Raw genomic sequence first — 22,347 nt, 5'->3', positions numbered from 1 at the left:
ATGTGCACTTTGCAGGTGCAGTTGCACACTGCAAGGGCATTTGCTCCAAAACCTAGTAAATGAGGTGAGGCTTCACACATTGCAAAGAATAGCCAATCCCATGCAAGGAAAAGAAAAGAAAAATGCATTTTTGCTTGCAAACGATTGGATGGATTGAATGATGGATGTCAGCAGAGCTTCACCTCATTTACCAAGTTCTGCAGCAACAGCACTTGCAAAGCTCACAGTCAGTTTGCCTTTAGTAAATCCATCCCTTTGAGTTCCCTGGATCTGGCAGATCAACAGGTATTTTCTGTACTTAAAAGGAAAGGTGACAAAACATAGGGAAATATATTTATTGTGTACAGCACAAGGTTTTTTTTGCCTAGACATACACTTATGAACAGTCTCTACTCCGTCTGTAAATCAGCCTTACTGACTGTGCAGTGATGTCACCTCCAACATAAAATATTATTTTAAATATTTTTTCTTTCCGGATCTTTCTGGTGATCAGCAACTTTAGGATTGCTTTATTGATTGTTATACTTTAATCCAAATAGAAGTGACTTTGGAGTTCACTTTCAAATAGTGGGGAAAGAAACAACAGGTCTGAGCTTTTATCTTGAATGCAGGTTCACAAAATGACAGCATGAACTCAATTTCGTTGGGTTCGGCAGACATTTCTATTTTTCAGATTGTATGAATCTGCTTTACGATTCATTTCTGGCTTAGAGCCCCATCTGAAAAGATGCAGATTAATGCAGAGTTCTCAAAAAAACTTAGCTTGTATCAACAGCAGGATTTCAGACATATATATGAAAGATCAGTACAGACTTATACTGCATGTGCATACCGACACTTGTTCAGCACAGAATGCAATGTAAGCTTTCCTACACCATAGCCCTGATATTAAGCTGTGTCTCCCCAGATGTGCTATTACACCTCTATGTTATGGTGGCATTGGAGTTGGACTTGTAGTACAATTGAGTGGATCATTCTAAGGAAGTGTTTCTCAACTCCTGTCCTCAGGACCCACTAACAGGCCAGATTTTAAGTATTACCTTGGGGAGATGCAGACTAGAATACTGCAATCACTGAGAAGCAAATGATATCACCTGGGATGTATTTAAGTTATCTTGCAAACCTGGCCTGTTAGTGGGTCCTGCGGTCCGGAGTTGAGAACCACTGTTCTAAGGTATCTTTGCCAATTAATGGGCCCCTGCTTGTGTATAGCCTGTGGCTTAGGACATGGGAGACATCCTGCAGGCACCTCTAGCGCTGACATGTCAGGAATAAAATAATAGTAAACTAACAAGGTTTTCCAGCCAATCTGATTGCTACTCCCCAAAGAGTATAAATGAAAGAAACTCTTATAAAATAATCATTCAGTTGGTCATTATGTGAAAATATAGTAAATATATCTGTGACACATTCTCCAACGTGCATAAATGGCTTGGGATGTTGGAATAAACTCTTTGTGTTGCAATAACTTGAAAATACAGACCTTATTACATAACATGCTGATGCATGAAATACTGCATCTGTGTGTATAAAAATTCAGTATAATTACATCCATATGATATTATAATCTAGCCTATTCCATAAGGTAAAAGAGAACAAGCAAAAGCCATAAGGAATAACAATTAATCAGTATTTATCTCATTGATTTTAGCTCAATAAACTGAAATCCGTATGCTACCAATGTTACCAAACTTTGCACATTGTCACTGCTGTTTGTATTAATAAATCCTATGTGCTAAGTAGGCACCATTCTAGGGAGTGCTACATTTTACAAAATTATCATGGAGCAACCCGAATCTCCTCACTGATCCTATTTAAGGTGACCGTCAACTGACTAAAAGCACATTAAGCTATACAAACTGGCAAATAGTAAACTCAATAAGATGGTAGACCTTACCTTCTGTGTTAAATCAACATTTTGTGAATGCTACTTGAGTGGCCTGATATAATTTTAGAGTAGTAAAGAGAAAGCACCCCCCAATGTGATAGATTGCCTGAGCAGCCTATCATCAGGGCCTATAACCCAGTTTTCAGTTTACTCAGAATTAGAAGCGGAGCTTTGGTAGGTTGTGACAGTTTGGTGAAGAGTATTATCATATTATCATCAATGAAAGGTACATAAAAGATTGTAAGCTCTCATGAGCAAGGCCGCTTAACCCTGGATTGTATTGTAACTGTCTCCCGCTATTCTGTAAAGTTCTCCACAAACTGTCGTTGCTATATAAATCCTGGATAGTAATAAAATAATCTGGCACATTACTGAGCCTACTATACACCAGTTACCTAAAATCAGTATATTTTTTTTATCCAGTGTATGTACACTTTAATGGATAGAACTCTGCCATGACACTTCATTGGGTGAGACTAGAATAATATTGTATTGCAAGTAAGATACTAAAATGCACTAAGGTAAGATGAAGTAAAACATCCAATCATGCACCAAAGGCTTATGTTTTCTAAATTCACCAGGACATGAATTGATATTTATTACATTTTTGCTACAGCAAATAAGCTTATATTCAGCTTGGCACTAGAACTAAAGGGGCCTAACGATGACTGAAAGATATTACTCCCATGCACCATATATTGTATAAATGTATGTAATGCCAATAGAATTGCTGATAAATATTAGTAGATCATATTTAGTGGCTTTTATTTGATGAGGCAAAATGCATCATGCAAGTGCAACAACCACTATCGACTGATCAGCAATTATCTTTCGCTGGTATGAGTGCAGCAAACTGATCAATGGGCAGTCAAAAGGGAAATTCTGATTTCTAGCTGTGGGTTGCTGCACATAATTACTTTGCCTTTTAGTCCCGGTTCACACTTCTGCGATGCAGGAACGCTGCGAATATGCAGCGTGTTCCCGCATTGCATCCGCACCCCTGGCAGTTCACACTGCCATATGCGATACGCAGGGGGTGTCAATTAAAAGTTAACGACACCCCCAGTTGAGATCGCATATCGCAATGCGATCTGCAAGTTCGCACAGAATCGGATCGCAATAGTGTGAACCACCATGCGATCAGATTCTGCTGCGGATAAAAAAAAGGGTCATGTGCGTGTTTAGTGCGATTGCGATGCAAATTCAGCCATACTAAATGTATGGCTGAAATTTGCACCGCACAGAGATCGCATGTAATTTAGGAGCAGTACGCTCCGAATTACATGCGATCTCAGTGATCGCACTAATGTGAACCGACACTGAAAGTCTCATGCTGAGACAGCTCCAGGCTATGCAGCCATTTCCAATGTAGAAGTTTACCATGTTCTTAAATCTGTGCAGCATAAGAGCTCTGGTTCAGTCATTTTGTGTGCTTTTCTTAGTGTAAAAATGTGCTACTGGACATAAATATCATATTGTCCTAGCTAAAAAGTGCTTTAACCACTAGGATATGATTTTCTACGCTCAAATTTTTTTTGTTCAGCATGTGGGCTACAAAATCTCAGTAGTTTTATTTTTTTGTTCAGCCTGTGGGCTAAAAACTCTCAGTAGTTTTATTTTTTTTTTGTCCAGTCTGTGGGCTGAAAATTCTCAGTAGTTTTATTTTTTTGTTCAGCCTGTGGGCTGAAAATTCTCAGTAGTTTTATTTTTTTGTCCAGTCTGTGGGCTGAAAATTCTCAGTAGTTTTATTTTTTTGCTCAGCCTGTGGGCTGAAAATTCTCAGTAGTTTTATTTTTTTGTCCAGTCTGTGGGCTGAAAATTTTCAGTAGTTTTTTGTTCAGCCTGTGGGCTGAAAATTCTCAGTAGTTTTATTTTTTTGTTCAGCCTGTGGGCTGAAAATTCTCAGTAGTTTTATTTTTTTGTTCAGCCTGTGGGCTGAAAATTCTCAGTAGTTTTATTTTTTTGTTCAGCCTGTGGGCTGAAAATTCTCAGTAGTTTTATTTTTTTGTTCAGCCTGTAGGCTGAAAACTCTCAGATTCCTCCATCCAAGCTAAACAGCACAGACAAATGAATCTCTCACTGCAGCTATTTTGACAGCCAGGGTTATTTAAAAACTCAAACATTGGTTGCGTCTAACTGGGTGCAGCCACCAATTCAACTGAACGATTTCCAGCAGGTTTCTTTGACAAAAGTAAATTGAACTATCAACTTTTGTCAAACGGAGCAGGGCCACCCACAGAGCCAATTTCAGCCGGTTCCTAACAGATTTCGCAGTGCATGCTTCATACAAAACTATTACTAAGGGGTGGGGCAAGATGTTTTTTTTTCACACAGCTTAATGCACGAAATTATTGTATTGTGCTAGATACATTACATAATTATATTATGTTAAATACATTGGAATAGATCCTCATATTGTCAAATAAATCACTTAAAGAGTCCTTTATAAAAGGGGCCAGTTTGTTACATACAGGAACTATTTGTGAACACGTGGATTGGGAGAGCTGTGCACCCACTTATTAGATACAAAGCATTGTCCATGTTACTGCTTATTAGGAGGCCACTTGAAATTTTCTCCTCGAATTTGGTGGATTCCTCTGAAATGATTTTGGTTGATACTGGGAACCTTGATGGGAAAAGCAAAACATGTAAATTAATATTTCTTATAATTATTCACAATAACAGAAATTAATAAATGAAGGAATTTGCTGTTCAGAAAATGAATTGTTACCATGCACATACATGTTCTGATGAAAAGTATAGGCTATAGTACATTATTAAGAGGAGGAGTTAAGCCCAACTCACCCCTTCTGGATGGACCTTCAGGCCTATTGTATGACCACTCGTTGGAAGTAAAAAAGTAAATTATTGTTGTTTTTAGTAATAATGTGACACTCTCCAGCATGCTCGTTAAAGCCTAAGTTGAGTTTATAAAAAAAAAAAAAAGGAAAGAACACAAGGTACATTATTTACTATTAATCCGATGTGTACCTTGTGCTACCGGCTCCTGCATTCCTTGAAATTTTCCTCATCCGATGCCCCCCCCCAGCAGAGATTAGGGAACTGTTGTGACAGGCACTCATCAAGAGGGTCCGACTATGATTGACCACCCTTTCCACCCACCACTGCAAATCATAGAAACTGTACTATAGCTTCTATGAATGAAATGTGATCTATGAATGGAGGAAGGACGGATGAGTTAAAGGCCCGTCACCCCCCTCCATTCATAAATCATGTTTAATTTATAGAATTGGTGTGTGTGTGTGTGTGTGTGTGTGTGTGTGTGTGTGGGGGGGGTTCAATGGAGGAAGAATCTACGGAATGCAGAAGCCAGCAGCTCAAGGGGCGCAGCAGATTAATAGTAAGCAATGTCTCTTGTGCTGAGTTTTTCAAACTAAACTTAAGCTTTAACCACTTGCCGACAGCCGCACGACTATTTACGTCGGCAGTCAGCCCCTCACAGGCAGAGCAAAGTAGGGCTACGTCGCTAGCCTGTAAGGGTTTTGGGAGCGAGCACGCGCCGCCGGATGTGCGCTCCCGCTCGGTCACGGACCCCCCTGCGCGTGTGCCCGGCGGACCCGATGTCCGCCGAGCACTCGTGATCGTCCGTGACAGCGGGAGAAAGGCAGGTGGCTAGTGTAAACAAAGCCCCCTGTCAGTTCTCCCTGTGTATGAATGGTGATCAAATGGTTCTCCTATGTAGGACCGTTGATCACTGTTCTTACACAGCAAGCCACAGCCAATCACAGTTAAAAACACGCCCCTAGGACACACTTAACCCCTCCCTCTCCAATAGTTAACTCCTTCACTGCCAGTGTCATTTTTACAGTAACAGTGCATATGTATAGAACTGATTACTGTAGTAATGTCACTGGTACCCCCAAAAGTGTCAAAAATGTCAGTCAAGGGTCCGATCTGTCCACCCCAATGTCGGAGTCCCGCAAAAAAAAATCACAGATCGCCTCCATTACGCGTTAAAAAAAAAAAAAAAAAAATGACAAAAATCTTTCCCTTTGCTAGTAAACACAATAACTTTTGCGCAAACCAATCAAAATACGCTTTTTGCGAATTTTTTTTTACCAAACATATGGTAAAAAAAAAAATTGGCCTGAAATGTTAAAAAATGTTGATTTTTACATTTTTTGGGGTAATTTCATATAAAAAATGTGAAAAATATTGTTATTTTTGCAAAATTGATGCTCTTTTTTTGTTTATAGCGCATGATCAAAAAATCGCACAGGTGATCAAATACCACCAAAAGAAAGCTCTGTTTGGGGGAAAAAAAGGACGTCAAATTTGTTTAGATACGGCGTCGCACGACCGTGCAATTGTCCGTTAAAGTCACGCAGTGCCGGATCGCAAAATAGGCCCTGGTCAGGAAGGGGGTAAAATCTTCCGGGGCTTAAGTGGTTAAGCTGTTTCCCACATTGCTGGGAAATGTCAAAGGGCCCTTTTATCCAAAACAAATTATTTCAGTTTTTGGATAGATGTCAGTTTTGAGTATGTACTCCAACTTATATCTGAACTGGAGTACTCAGCTCCACCCAGGGGATTCACATTCTCCCGCTTTCATGTGTTAAAGGTGTTTCATGGAGATTTCAGCCTGAAGATAAGAGATACCTCTTGTGCAACCATTTTCACTTCTGGCATTCAGATCTCATCAGTGGAGTCTAGTAAAGTTATGTAAAGCTGCAGGATCCAGACATGACCAACCATCAGTACTGTTTGATGTGATTCTTGCAAGGAATTTTCTACCTTTAATAATACTATGTAAAAACACCGTTAATTCCACCAAAATAATCAACACCTTTCTGAGGCATTGGCTGTTTTTTTCCAGACAACCAGCAGCACTTAAGTTGGCTAAACAGACTTGTAATACAATCTATTGAAAATCTCTGAGCTTAAGTATTCTTTTCCAAAGTAGAAACCCGCTTTAATGTAAATAGAAATACTAGGAATAGGCTGAGGAGACTGGGTTGCTTTGTTGTAAATGTCATAATATATTATACCATATACTGAACTTGTAGTATACCTTTGCTCCCACTAATACAATTTTTAGATAGCAGATAGGAATTGGTTATCAGTAAAATTTGATTGTTATCAAGCTAGCCTAGAAGGCACAAGAGGTTTAAGTCCATACTGATAAATAATAATACAAAAATCTGTTTAGGGCTTCTTGAGCACAGCGTAAAGTTGAGCTTACGTTTGTTGTTGCGATGACCCTGAGCCTCAGCTGCAGCCTGTTTTAGCCCTTAGGACACAAAATGTTAGGTTTAAAATGACAAAATGACGCCCATAAATGTGTCTGCAGGTACTTGAGCACAGAGCTTTCTGTAATGAAGTCCTATGGACTAAAATACGCTACAGCTGTGGCTCGCACGTGCAAGAGGCCTAAAAGCGATCTTCATTTAAAAAATATATACAGGAAAACCTCTCTCTAAAATGACTTTCTGTGTAGAGTTTTTTATATATCTATATATATCTATATATCTATATATATCTATATATATATATATATATATATATATATATATATATATATATATTTTAGGTGAAAACGCATTTAACAATGTCAGGGGCTGCGACATTTGGCTAAAGAAAGAACTGAAAATTACAATATACAGCTCTTAAAAATGGTTTAAAAGTAAACTAGCAGGACAGGGTCTAGAAAGGAGCCACAGTGAGCACTAGGGTGGACAGTGGTCAGTTAAAAATTGACAGGTTGAGATGAAAAGAGGCCTTAAATACCAGGATATTTCAAATTAGGTGGAGGATACAGAATCAATTGGAGGGTTATTAATTAGCAATCTAGTTTGATATCACTGAACATATTGAAAACACTTCATTATAGACTGTTGCATACCAATCGGTAGGGTTTAGACAAAGGATTCCCAAATGTCAAAAAAAAAATTGACCCATGATTCTTTGCTTAAGGAGACTTCCAAACAGTCTGTTTAGATTTTTTTTTTTTTTTTTTAACAGTATCAAGTTTGTTATTCTGTGTGTTAGGTTGTTTTGTGTTATATTTTTTTGGCTTTGAGATCCCAGTTGTAAAAAGTTGTTGTTTAGGGCCGGTTCACACTGTTACGACTTGTCAGGCGACTTGTTCGCCTGACAAGTCGCGAACCGTGCGGTGCAATTGGAACCGTTCTAATAGGAGCGACTCAAGTTTTGGACAAAGTCGGAGCGACTTGCATTGACTTCCATTATTTGAAGTCGGTGCAAGTCGCCCCCGAAGTCGCGGTGCACGGCGACTTAATTAAGTTTCCCCAAAATCGTGTCGCCATAGTGTGAACCGACTCTTAATATTGTGTTTTTCTTTAAATTTTTTTATTAATGTGTTGTATTCGTGAAGGTTGTGTGTTTAATGGATTTGTTTGTTTGTATATTTGATTTGTTTCCTGGGTTTTATGGCTTTGGCATTAAGTAATATTCTACAGTGTTGCCTAAAATAGGATCTTACTTGTTAGGAAAGCTTGTCCTGTCCACGTATGATTAGCAAAATCCAAAGGAGTAAAAGATCTTCTATGGGATGTCTCTGACTGTAATAAAAATAAGTTATGTATTACCAATATGTTTAATTGCCAAATAGATATAAAAACACCAATTTACCTCTTGCCGACTGCCCCACGTATATTTATTGCGGGACGGCAGCTCCTGTGAGCAGAATCACATCACATACAGATACGTGATTCTGCACTTCCGGGTCTAGGGGGCACACGCCCGCCACTGATTGATTGGACACAGCAGGAACCAATCAGCAGGTCAGGCAGACGCAATGTCCACCGGGACCCTACGTATACAAGGCAGATCGCCGCTCTGTGACAAGGGAAGGCAGTGATCTTGTGTTTCTGCTAAGCAGACCTCTTGCCTTTCCACAGTACAAGCACCCCCACACAGTTAGCAAGCACTTTCTAGGAACATATTTAACTGTTTGATCGCCCCAAATGTTAACCCCTCCCCATTTTTTTGCATTTTTTAGCACTGATGACTGTATTACTGTCACTAGTTCCAAACAAAAGTGTCAGTTGGTGTCCGATTTATCTGCCTCAATATCGCAGTCCCACTATAAATCGCTAATCACCACCATTACTAGTAAAAAATAATAAATAAATAAAAATTCCATAAATATATAGTTTGTAGACTCTATAACTTTTGCGCAAACCAATCAATATCTACGCTTTTTTGGGACTTTTTTTCCCAAAAATTTGTAGCAGCGTACATATTGGCTTAAATTTATGATTTAGATTTTTTTTTTTACAGTTTCTTATTTGATATGTTTTATAGCAGAAAGCAAAAAAAATATATATATTTTTTTTCAAAATTGTCTGTTTTTGTTTATAGCGCAAAAAATAAAAAACGCAGTGGTGATCAAATACCACCAAAAGAAAGCTCTATTTGTGGGAAAAACACAACATATTTTTATTTGGGTACAGAGTCGCACCCCCCGGGCAATTGTCAGGTAAAGTAACACAGTGCCGTATCACAAAAAATGGCCTGGTCATGAAGGGGGGTAAACCTTCCGGAGCTAAAGCGGTTAATGCAGTTTTATCTTTATCAAAAATAATAATGTATTTTTAAATGAAACCAGTTTAAATGCTTGATTCTCATTTCATATCAGTCTCTTTTAATCTGTTATACAGCTGCTCTCAGATTTGAAGCGAGAAGGAGAGCACTAGGCCAATGAGTTGTAATGCAGTCCAAGCTATGTAGCAAAAAAGAGAAAGGCGGCACTTCCAGCGATAAGGAAAACAAATAATTTATTTCAATATCATAGGTCCAACACCCGACAAACAGGTCAACACACTACTCAGCAGACGCGTTTCACACAAAGTGCTTATTCATTGCAGTAAGCTGACAGGGGTACAGAGGAGACAGAAGGATGACCCATCAATATGCTGCTACTGTTCCTTCAGCGTCCAATAACAAGCTGGGGGCATGAAGGTCACCTATGTTGCTTAACTGCGATAGTGAAAAGTCAGGTCACTAACATTGCTGTCTCGTAGAATGCATATTTTTCAAAACAGGATGGAGAGAACTACAAACTTTTTCGCAGGTAAAATAACTTCTACATATGTATTTCTATGCTGTGTTTAGCTATCTGCCTGGATTTCATCTTTAGGCTAACCATGTAATAATATACAAAAGAAACATCATATTTGTTTACAATAAACAGAAAGCTTAAGACACAAAATACAATTTGACAAACCCTGAAAGTGTGAGTTGTATTGGGTCTTGAAAATTGTTCCACAATGACAGTTCTCTCCCGTAGGGGGCGCCTTCCTGTAGTATCAGGCACAGCACTAGATATGCGGCTATGAGGATACTTTCCCCTGTTCTGTTGGATAGAAAAGAGAATTTTAGGGAACAGAACATGATCTTTACTAAATTACTTACAGAATCAGGATAAGAATACTGCTTAAATGACCAGCTCTTTTCTATTTCTTATTAGTAACAGTTTTGCTTTCTTTACATTAGCTAGTTCCACTTTTTATTAAATAAACAGATAGGTATGCTATCTTACAGCTGAATGACGAGAACCGGGTACAGACAGATGTTGCTCCACTGTATCAGAGTTAATTGGTGGTAACTTATTCCTACTGGTTTGGATGGATGGTGATGATAGTCTTTCCAGTCCTGTGTATCTGAAAAAAAAAAAAAAAAACTTTGTTTAAAAACAGCATCTATTACTAAAATTCCTTGATGTGCCAATTTCAGTAAGGAACAGGATCAATTTTTTTTTTAGGATAACAACCGCATTAAGGGAGGATACCGACAGTGGAAGAGCTTACAATCTGTTCGGGTATAAGGAAAGATACAGCAGTTGGAAGAGCTTAGTCTAATAAAATATAATGGGGACTACATGGGGTTGAGAGAATTATGTCTGTTAGGGTATAAAGTTAACCATACAGCGTGGAAACAGCCCTTTCACACATATTCCAAATTCCATATTGAGAAAAACCTACAAAAAATCTGTCCTCCCTAACTTGATTATCATAGGCAGGACCTAAAATATGGAAGTGGCTTAGCACTCCCCCAATCTCACTGTGTATAGCAGGGATCCTCAAACTACAGCCCTCCAGCTGTTGGGGAACTACATATCCCATAAGACACTGGAAAACTGACATTCCCAGACATGACTAGGCATGATGGGAATTATAGTTCTTTACAACCGGAGGGCCATAGTTTGAAGACCCCTGGTGTATAGCTAAAACTAATTAAATCCAATGAGTACAGAATCCTGTGTCCTCTCACAGGAAACACATACTAATTCTGAAGAACGTGGTTCTACTAGATCACATTTCCATCCATTTTTGTATATAAGGTTCTCTTGTGAAATGACTCCTCGTAACCCTTGTAATGCTTCATAACTTGCTTGGCTACTGCATACAGGTGATCATCCTGGGGTGGAAATTCCTACCTCCCAGATGGCCTAACACAAAGCTATTCGCCTGCCCAGTGCCTTGTTTGGTCTTAATCTGACCTCATAGAAGCTGCATGGAATGCTATGGCTACAGCTATGACTCTGCACTTTGATTTTCACAATGTAAACCAAGAATATGTTTAATGTGTTTCCTGTGTGATGAGCATAGAATTGCAGCCATATGAATGTGATTAAACTATTTGTGTATCACCCTTACATTATTAGCACTACAATTACGACCCGACCTGATACAAAATAATGTAGGGAAGAAAAATATGGCTGTTGATTGTTTGCTGAATTGTACTCACAGTTTTGTACCCCTGAGTACTTCATCACTGTAAACATTAGGAGTTTTAGATGGGATGGGCTCTAAAGTGAGAGCAGGCAGTCTTCGATGTGTCGGTGTTTTCCTAGATGGGGTGTGCAGAAGGCGAGAGGAAGAAAGAACGTGGCTGTCATTCAACTTTCCTAACCGGTTCCGTGCAGAGCTCAGTCCTCTTGGAAAAATGTTTAAAGATTTGTCTTCTTGTTCACTTTGAACAAAATAAAAACACACTGCATTAGTATGATTAGTGTGATCATTAAATGTAATAAATATTATTTAAACTATGTAATGTAAGGCAAAAATCTAAGAGTTCAAAAAAGGCTGTAAAAAAAGTTACAGTACTTATACCCTGGACTGCCTTTCTTAAAGGTCCTATTCAGAGCTTTTCCAAATCAAACAAAAAGCAAATCATTTACTGCCAGCTGCTAAGTGCTACCACATAAAATGCGTGGGGCATCTATCAATCAGGTAAAGTTTCTCCCTACATTCGTTTAAAAGGATTTAGGAAGTCAACTCTGGTCTGAGACCTGTATCCCTATAAACTGCATGGTCCTACGATACATAAGTGTTCAATGATATGTTCACTGTATAGCACAAGTTAACATGAAGATAGGCTGCACCTGCGATGCATTTTATTATTGACACAATAGCATTCTATCTAAATTTTTTCCCATGTGTGTGCTGTGACACGTAAATAATAAAACACATAGGCCAGGTTCACAATATACTTGTATAAAGAATTATATGCTTACTGTGTCTTCTCAGAGAGACCCGAATGTCTGTGTTGTAATGGTTTAGCTTGTATTGTCATTACTCCATTCAGGTCACCACTTAAGTTACGACTGGTCTGCAAAAAAAATAAAAGAACAGTGAAAAGTTAAACCAGGTTGGTTGGGAGATCAGCCTTATAATTTTCTTATTTCTAAAAATGTAATGTGTACTGTAAATGTTTTAAGATAGATAGATGGATAGATAGATAGACAGGGCCATCTAACCGAATGGGAACTCTGGGCAGTTGCCCGGGGGCCCCAGTTGCCTGAGGGAGAGGGGCCCACCTGCCCAGTGACCCAGCCAAGCCAAGCATTAGTCCGATTCCCGTGTGCATCCCGCCACCAAACTTAGCAGGTGGCAAGCACATGTCGGCCCTGTGCTGCTCTCAGGTCTGAGTCTTATTCACCCAGGTGATCACAAACAAAGTGATGTAAATCATATATTATTATTTAGGATTTATATAGCACCGACAGTTTACGCAGAGCTTTACAACTTGATGGTAAAAAGAACAAATACAATATACTTTAATACAGTAGGAATCAGAGGGCCCTGCTCATTAGAGCTTACAATCTAAGAGGGAGGGTGAAGAGATACAAGAGGTAATAACTGAGGGGAATGGGCTGATGGAGAAGATAAAAGTACAGTTGTTAGGTGGTTGCCAGATAGGTTTCTCTGAAAAGATGTGTTTTCAGGGATCGTCTGAAAGTAGACAAAGTCGGAGATAGTCGGACAGAATGGGGTAGAGCATTCCAGGAAGAGGTTGGGATGGGAAGAGGTTACAAGGAAGCTAGAGAGCAGGAGGTCTTGAGAAGAACGAAGAGAATGAGTTGGTTGGTATTTTGAGACCAGGTTAGTGATGTAGCTAGGCGCAAAGTTATGGATGGCTTTGTAAGTTATGGTTAGTAACTTTAATAGTAAATAGTAACTTTAAAGAATTTAATTCGTTGGTTGAGTGGCAGCCAATGGAGGGATTGGCAAAGGTTATTTATTAACCTTTTGATGTTCAACTAAGGTTAAGTATGTAGGCTGGTAAATTTGTTATTTTGAAGCATCTTACAGACATATTGATATAAGGGACTTTAGAGATAGTAGGTCTGATTTACTAAATCAAATTAGAAATAGCAAAGATAAATCCACCGTATATGCCAAGACTGTAGGTCCACATGTGCATGAGCATAGTGACTGAGATCCCCGAACATATCTACCTGATTGTACTGACGTTCTATACCTAAAATGCAGTCCTAGTTTGCTGCACGACTGTCTGTTCCCATAAAGTACAGCAGAAAAAGCGCACACATAGATACACTTTTCTGAAAAATGTATTGAAATAAAAAATTATAAATGACCAGGTTAAAACAATTTGCATGAAGCAAATAAAAAGTATGCCAAATAAACTCTCTGGGTAATGCTGTCCGATTAAGACAGCAAGTATTTGGGTATATATATATATATTTGGATCTATATTCAAAGCACCAGCATATAAAATATTCTATGCTGACTGGTTTTTAAACTTCTAAACTTGCTCACAAAGAAAACTTTTTTTTCATCTTTAACTACCTCAATACTGGGCACTTAAACCCCCTTCCTTCCCAGACCAATTTTCAGCTTTTAGCACTGTTGCAATTTGAATGACAATTGCGCGGTCATGCAATACTGTACCTACACCAAATTTGTGTCATTTTTTCCCCACAAATAGAGCTTTCTTTTGGTGGTATTTGATCACCGCCAGGTTTTTTCTTTTTTGGTGCTTGAAAAGTTTGAAAAAAAAAAAAAAGTTTTTTTGTTTAGGTTATAAAATTTTGTGAATAGATACGTTTGTTCCTGCACTGATGAGCACTGATGATGCCGCACTGACAGGCACTGATGAGGAGACACTGATGGGGTGGCACTGATGGGGTGGCACTGATATGCAGCACTGATGGGCACTGATAGGTAGCACTGATATGCAGCACTGATGGGCACTGATATGTGGCACTGATAGATAGCACTGATATGCAGCATTGGTGGGCACTGATAGGTAGCGCTGATGGGCACTGATAGGCAGCACTGATGGGCACTGATTGGCGGCACTGATGGGCACTGATAGGTCGCACTGTTGGGCGGCAATGATCGGCACTGATGGGGGGCACTGATGGGCACTGATAGGCGGCACTGGTGGGCAGTAATGGGCACTGGTGGGCGGCACTGATAGATGGCAATAACGGCACTGGTGGGCAGCACTGATAGATGGCATTGGTGGGCAACACTGATAGGGAGGGCACTGGGGGGCTCTCTTAGCCCTGCTTGCCATCCCTGGTGGCCATGGTGGGCATCCCTGGTGGTCATGGGTGGGCATCCCTGGTGGCTTAGTGGCACCCCTCCCCCCCCCAAGGCTGCACTGGTAATCAATCATCTGATTACCAGCACAGACCCCCCCTGTGATCAGTGAGTAATTAGAAATACTCACTGATCACCCCAGCAGCAGCACCGATCCTCTTCTCTTCTCCTCACTGACAGGATCTGTCAGGAGGAGAAGAGATCGAAGCCGTTACAACGGCTCTATTTACATTACATGACAGCTGTGATTGGACACAGCCGTCATGTGATCAGGAGGGCCAATTACAGGGCCCTCCTGCCGAATGATGTTGCTCTGTGTCCGAGGGACACAGGCACATCGAGATCGCGCCGCTGCGCGTGCCCGCGGCGGCGCGATCTCTCTCCTTCTGAAGGACGTTCCGGAAAGTCCATTCAGAAGGACGAGACTCCCGCCCGGCCGTATATCTACAATGGCCCGGGTGGGAGGTAGTTAATGATAGTCTTGCACATTTGATGCAGTTTTGTTATGCATTTGCATTTCTTACATTGCTGGTGCATAGTAAATTGTGTACACATATGATTTACTTGTTCACGCAAGATCAATATGTGATCATACAGTAAATGATTATCATTTGGTAAATGAACCACACTGCCTTAACCACTTGCCGACCGCTCACTGAGCTGGTACTGCGGCAAAGTGGCTCGTTATCGTCTGCCAACGTAGACCTGCGTCACCAGACTCTCCCCTCTCTCGGCAGCGCGCGCGCGCCGCCGGATGCTCGCTCCCGCTGTATTCAGACACAGCGGGAGTCGGGCCAGGGGAGGAGAGGCGGTGATCACCGCCGCTCTTCCCCGATCGTCGGGGATCGAATGAGGAAATCAAAAGCGGGCGGATCTTCTATGTGACAGACAGGGACAGATTACAGGATTCAGCATAGCTGAACCTGCGATCTGTGCCTGTGTCACACAACCCCCTCCCACCACACACGTCAGTAAGCACCAGGCATACATTTAACCCCTTGATCACCAATAAAGTTAACCCCTTTCCTGCCAGTGTCATTATTACAGTATCAGTGAATATTTATAACACTGATTACTGTAGTAATGTCACTGGTACCCCCAAAAGTGTCAAAAATGTCAGTTAGGGGTCCGATCTGTCTGCCGCAATGTCGCAGTCCCGCAAAAAAAAAAAAAAATCGCAGATCTATAAAAAATAAAAATGACAAATCTTTCCCGTAGTTATTAAACGCGATAACTTTTGCGCAAACCAATCAAAATACGGTTATTGTGATTTTTTTTTACCAAAAATATGTAGCAGAAAACAAATTGGCCTAAAATGTTAAAAAATTTTGATTTATAAATTTTTTTTGGGAATGTTATATATCAGAATGTAAAAAATATTGTTTTTTTTTTCAAAATTGTCGCTCTTTTTTTCAAAAATTAAAAAATCGCACAGGTGATCAAATACCACCAAAAGAAAGCTCTATTTGTGGGGAAAAGGACAAAGGACATAAACTTAATTTGGGTACAGCGTCGCAAGACCGCGCAATTGTCCGTTAACGTAACTGTCAGTCACTGCTTTCTTCTCTGCCCCTGCAGTGCTCACTGGAGCAGACTGGGGAGTTGGCTGGAGTAGCTGGCTCAGACTTTCAGCAGCGCGCCAAGAGGCTGATCAGACATCTGGGTAGATCCTTGTTGGGCTCCTTGCAGAGTCTGGACTGGCTCTGGGGGGTCAGCACTCCTGTAACCCACAGGAAAAGTATAACCAAACAAGCTTTGGCAATACATCCCTTTTAAGGGTCCCCTTGCCATCACCATGGCCCGGCTATAGTTATGCCATCATGATAATAACGCACAGTACCTAGACTGAGGCATTTGTACCTGCCCAGCATTGTGTGCATTGGAAGAGGAATTTACAAATACCAAAAAAAACCTGTACATTTCTGATACAAAGTCATTTTAGCTGTCAATATCGAAAGGACAGAGGGACTGTTATTGTTCTTACCTGTGGTGTAAAGACATAAGTGCCAAAGGACATACTCCTTGCCTCTGAACCTCGGGATGGGGGAACTCCGGTTGTTGCTGATGTTATCCGTGGAATTGGGAGCTGAAGATACTTATTAGCTGCATTTGGAATATTTTCTGATTGTTGTTTTAGTTCATCTGCAAAGAAAACATGATTATCAACTAGTAAGAGTTGTCATTTGCTTTCATTGCTAGTATCATTATGTCAACATGGGTACGTCAGAGTGTCACAACATGGTGCCATAGACCTAAGAGAGAGGCTAGACATGCAGACAAGATCCCTCATGTGTATCAACCTTCCACTGATACAAAGATTCAACTCAGTGTAGCGGTTTTTGTCTTTGCGGATTCTAAAAGGAATGGCGCATCTGGACATTACCAGTGCTAAGTTAAATTCTCAGAAACAGCAGCAGTCGGATTACCCAGAAAAGTTTCTGTGGGCTCTCACAAAAATCATGTCACCTGAACTGACCACACATATCGTTTGTCCATTAGTATTTAACCTTTAAGTGCAGCTGCCTGTGTGTCTAAATTGACCGCTCACTTTGACATGAGGCTTTCACTGGCCTCCTCTATTCATGAATTCTCTTCATATGTCAGGTTTGAATTGTTGGCAATTTTAGGCAAGCAGTAATTTAGTAAATTCTTTATTTTAACTGTACTGGCTGCCATGATGTTGCATTGTAAAGTGCTGCGCAAACTGTTGGCACTATATAAATCCTGTATAGTACTAATAATCTATTCATGCAGTCACAGTGGATTCATTTAAAGTTCATAGCAAAAGAACAGAAGTCGTTCTACTCGGTTTCTCAGGAGTCTTGTTACCCTGATGCACCCTCTCTGGGCACATTCTCTGTGTTTACAAAGGTAGAAAGGCTGCCAATCCCAGCTGTAGGAGGGAGCAGGGTGAGCTAACACTGCTGGAATTGACTTCAATGCTTTTGCTGCTAATTTAAGGATGAACTACTACACAGTGTTTGCAGCTACAGAGGTCAATGATGCCTTGTTTAACTTCTTCCCGACCGCCCGCCACAGATGTACTGCGGCAGGCTGGCTCCTACAGGCAAATCTGCTCCCTCTGGGGAGTCTAGGGGGCGAGCACGCGCCATCGGCGGGGCGCTCCCGCCCCCGCTCGTCAGCGGGGAAGCCAGGTGTGTGTGTCAGACGGCTCCGATTGCCGCCTGACACCCGCGATCGTTCCCCGCTGAGAGAGAAGGACGGTCGGCTGTTGTAAACACAGCCGTCCGTCCTTCTCCCTGGCATGATCACAGAGACGATGTGATCCTGCTATATAGGATCGCATGTCTCTGTGATCATTTCACAAGCCCAACCCCCCCCCCCCCCCACAGTTAGAATCACTCCCCTAGGCTCACATTTAACCTCTTGATCACCGACAGTATTAACCCCTTCCCTGCCAATGGCATTATTATAGTAACAGTGCATATTTATAGCACTGATTACTGTAGTAATGTCACTGGTACCCCCAAAAGTGTCAAAAATGTAAGTTAGGGGTCCGATCTGTCCGCCACAATGTCACAGTCCTGCAAAAAATCGCAGATCGCCACCATTGCTAGTAAAAAAAAAAAAAACCAATAAAAATTACATAAATATTTCCCGTAGTTAGTAGACGCAATAACTTTTGCGCAAACCAATCAAAATACACGTATTGCGATTTTTTTTTACCAAAAATATGTAGCAAAAAACAAATTGGCCTAAAATGTTAGAAAATTTTGAATTTTGAATTTTTTTTTTGAGAATGTCATATAAAAGAATGTGAAAAATATTTTTTTTTCAAAATTGTCGCTCATTTTTTGTTTATAGCGCAAAAAATAAAAATCACACAGGTAATCAAATACCACCAAAAGAAAGCTCTATTTGTGGGAAAAAAAAGGACGTCAATTTTGTTTGGGTACAGCGTCACACGACTGCGCAATTGTCCCTTAAAATAACGCAGTGCCGAATCGCAAAATGGGGCCTGGTCAGGAAGGGGGAAAAATCTTCTGGGGCTGAAGTGGTTAAAAGTTTATTATTTTATTAGTGGTATACAGAATTTATATAGTGCCAACAAGTTGCACAGGGCTTTACAATATAAAAAGGAGACAGTACAGTGACAATACAATTCAAGACAATAGGTTTAGGAGGGGCCCGCTTGTGAAAACTTACAATCTATTAGGGAGAGGCAAGCGGTACAAAACTATGTGGCAACTGTGTGGGGATGAGTTGACAAAGAAAGAAAAGTTGTTGTCAGGCAGAGACAGGGTAGACTTCCCTGATGAGGTTCAGTTGTCAGGCAAAGACAGGGTACACCTCCCTGATGAGGTTCAGTTGTCAGGCAAAGACAGGGTGGACTTCCCTGATGAGGTTCAGTTGTCAGGCAAAGACAGGGTAGACTTTCCTGATGAGGTTCAGTTGTCAGGCAAAGACAGGGTAGACTTCTCTGATGAGGTTCAGTTGTCAGGCAAAGACAGGGTGGACTTCTCTGATGAGGTTCAGTTGTCAGGCAGAGACAGGGTAGACTTCCCTGATGAGGTTCAGTTGTCAGGCAGAGACAGGGTAGACTTCCCTGATGAGGTTCAGTTGTCAGGCAGAGACAGGGTAGACTTCCCTGATGAGGTTCAGTTGTCAGGCAGAGACAGGGTACACCTCCCTGATGAGGTTCAGTTGTCAGGCAAAGACAGGGTAGACTTCCCTGATGAGGTTCAGTTGTCAGGCAGAGACAGGGTAGACTTCCCTGATGAGGTTCAGTTGTCAGGCAGAGACAGGGTACACCTCCCTGATGAGGTTCAGTTGTCAGGCAAAGACAGGGTAGACTTCCCTGATGAGGTTCAGTTGTCAGGCAAAGACAGGGTAGACTTCTCTGATGAGGTTCAGTTGTCAGGCAAAGACAGGGTGGACTTCCCTGATGAGGTTCAGTTGTCAGGCAAAGACAGGGTAGACCTCCCTGATGAGGTTCAGTTGTCAGGCAAAGACAGGGTAGACCATCCTGATTAGGGTCAGTTGTCAGGCAAAGACAGGGTGGACTTCCCTGATGAGGTTCAGTTGTCAGGCAAAGACAGGGTGGACTTCCCTGATGAGGTTCAGTTGTCAGGCAGAGACAGGGTAGACTTCCCTGATGAGGTTCAGTTGTCAGGCAGAGACAGGGTAGACTTCCCTGATGAGGTTCAGTTGTCAGGCAGAGACAGGGTAGACTTCCCTGATGAGGTTCAGTTGTCAGGCAGAGACAGGGTACACCTCCCTGATGAGGTTCAGTTGTCAGGCAGAGACAGGGTAGACTTCCCTGATGAGGTTCAGTTGTCAGCCAGAGACTGGGTAGACTTCCCTGATGAGGTTCAGTTGTCAGGCAGAGACAGGATAGACTTTCCTGATGAGGTTCAGTTGTCAGGCAGAGACAGAGTAGACTTCCCTGATGAGGTTCAGTTGTCAGGCAGAGACAGGGTAGACTTCCCTGATGAGGTTCAGTTGTCAGGCAGAGACAGGGTAGACTTCCCTGATGAGGTTCAGTTGTCAGGCAGAGACAGGGTAGACTTCCCTGATGAGGTTCAGTTGTCAGGCAGAGACAGGGTAGACTTCCCTGATGAGGTTCAGTTGTCAGGCAGAGACAGGGTAGACTTCCCTGATTAAATGAGTTTTCAGGGATTCCCTAAAGGTGGACAGAGTAGGAGACAGCCAGACAGATTGGGGTAGGGAGTTCCAGAGGATGGGAGAGGCTTTGAAGACATACTGGATGCAGACATGGGAGGAGGAAACAAGGGGGCTACAGAGCAGGAGGCTTGTGAGGTGCAGAGAGGTCAGTTTGTATAATATTTTGAGATGATGTTGGTGATGTAGCTTGAGGCAGAGTTGTGAATGGTTCTGTATGTTGTTGTTAGTACTTTGAATTTTGTTTGTTGGAAAACTGGAAGCCAGAGGAGGACTGGAAGAGTAAGGTGATGACACTTAGTGGTTGGTAATGTCCATGAGTCTGACAGTAGCATTCCTAACAGACTGAAGTGGGGACAGCCTGTGTGGAAGTAACGCAATAAGGAGGCAGTTGGAATAACAAGCATTTACTACTTTTACCAAAGAAGAATTTACTGCTTGCTAAGATTATGCAAATACTTGAATGTCACTTTAAGGAATATCGTGACCTATATCACCATTTTCATTACCTGTGCTGAATTCCCATGATTTAATAATGAGCTCTTTCAAGGATTCCATAACCTTTCTCCAGACATCATCAAAAGCTTCTCCAGCTACGCTGTCTTTGATGCAATCATTAGGGGAGATAGGAGGAATGCCGCGCCTGGACCTCTTCTGGTGTACGTGAGATTTTTTTTGATCTAGACTCTCATCATCACTAAAAATAAAGAAATTAAAATTTTATCACCAAAATAAAATAAAAAAAATGACAAAACAGTTACATAACTTCACAACAAATTGAATGTACTGTGAGCGTAGATTTACACTATGAGCTAAGAAAATGCATCCAGTATTGTGAATTTTCAACTTTATTTTCTAACCTTGTCATGTGAGCTTTCCTGCAAGCATCTTCTTTTTTTTTTTTTTTTTTTATATTTTTTTATTGAAAATTTTCCACATACAAAATGTAATACATATCATGTCCTTTTAACCACTTCCGCCCTGCTCACATTGCTGCTACTGCGGCAATGTGGCACGATCCCGTCCAGCGACGTAGACCTACGTCGCTGGACTCTGCCCCTTGTGGGCGGCGCTCACGCGCCGCCGGAGGCTCACTCCCGCTGTGTTCAGTCACAGCGGGAGTCGGGCCAGGGGAGGAGCAGCGGCGATCGCCGGGGAATCGAGTGAGGAGATCCGCCCGCCTGTGTAAACAGAGCGGGCGGATCTCCATAGTGACAGGGACTGACAGATCGGAGTGTTCAGCTGGACATCCGATCTGTCCTTCTGTCACTCAGTCACCTCCCCCCCCACACGTCAGTAAGCACCATGCATACATTAACCCCTCCCTCTCCAATAAAATTAACCCCTTCCCTGCCAGTGTCATTTTTACAGTAACAGTGCATATATATATAGCACTGATTACTGCAGTAATGTCACTGGTACCCCCAAAAGTGTCAAAAATGTCAGTCAAGGGTCCGATCTGTCCGCCGCAATGTCGCAGTCCCGCAAAAAAAATCGCAGATCACCGCCATTACGCGTTAAAAAAAAACCCACCAAAAATGACAGAAATCTTTCCCTTAGTTATTAAACGCAATAACTTTTGCGCAAACCAATCAAAATACGCTTATTGCGATTTTTTTTACCAAACATAGGTAGCAGAAAACAAATTGGCCAAAAATTTTAAAAAAATTAGATTTTTACATTTTTTTGGGGGGGAATTTCATATAAAAAAATGTTAAAAATATTGTTATTTTTTCAAAATAAACGCTGTTTTTTTGTTTATAGCGCAAAAAGTAAAAATCGCACAGGTGATCAAATACCACCAAAAGAAAGCTCTGTTTGTGGGAAAAAAAGGACATAAATTTCGTTTGGGTATGGCGTCGCACGACCGCGCAATTGTCAGTTAAATTCGCACAGTGCCGAATCGCAAAAAGTGGCCTGGACGGAAGACAGCAAAATCCTCCGGTGGTAAAGTGGTTAAGAACAGAAAAAAGAACTCTT

The 22,347-nt window shown here is 41.3% G+C and overlaps 1 protein-coding gene across 1 annotated transcript in view; it reads right to left on the bottom strand.

Moving 5' to 3' along the window:
- Positions 1 to 4,178: 4,178 nt before the first annotated feature.
- Positions 4,179 to 22,347, bottom strand: part of FAM149A (family with sequence similarity 149 member A) — a 142,349-nt gene continuing 124,180 nt past the window's right edge. Inside the window, exons 7-14 of the mRNA XM_082244056.1 lie at positions 20,877 to 21,064; positions 16,709 to 16,866; positions 12,390 to 12,484; positions 11,621 to 11,845; positions 10,413 to 10,533; positions 10,098 to 10,226; positions 8,352 to 8,430; positions 4,179 to 4,514 (exon numbers count right to left, since the gene is read on the bottom strand). Coding sequence (XP_082100182.1) covers positions 4,441 to 4,514; positions 8,352 to 8,430; positions 10,098 to 10,226; positions 10,413 to 10,533; positions 11,621 to 11,845; positions 12,390 to 12,484; positions 16,709 to 16,866; positions 20,877 to 21,064 — 1,069 coding nt within the window. The 3' untranslated portion in view covers positions 4,179 to 4,440. The remainder of the gene's footprint in view (positions 4,515 to 8,351; positions 8,431 to 10,097; positions 10,227 to 10,412; positions 10,534 to 11,620; positions 11,846 to 12,389; positions 12,485 to 16,708; positions 16,867 to 20,876; positions 21,065 to 22,347) is intronic.

The sequence above is a fragment of the Pelophylax lessonae genome, assembly GCF_965119305.1.
Source record: "Pelophylax lessonae genome assembly, chromosome: 1".
Classification (NCBI taxonomy): domain Eukaryota; kingdom Metazoa; phylum Chordata; class Amphibia; order Anura; family Ranidae; genus Pelophylax; species Pelophylax lessonae.
This window is presented reverse-complemented; position numbering and strand designations above follow the sequence as displayed.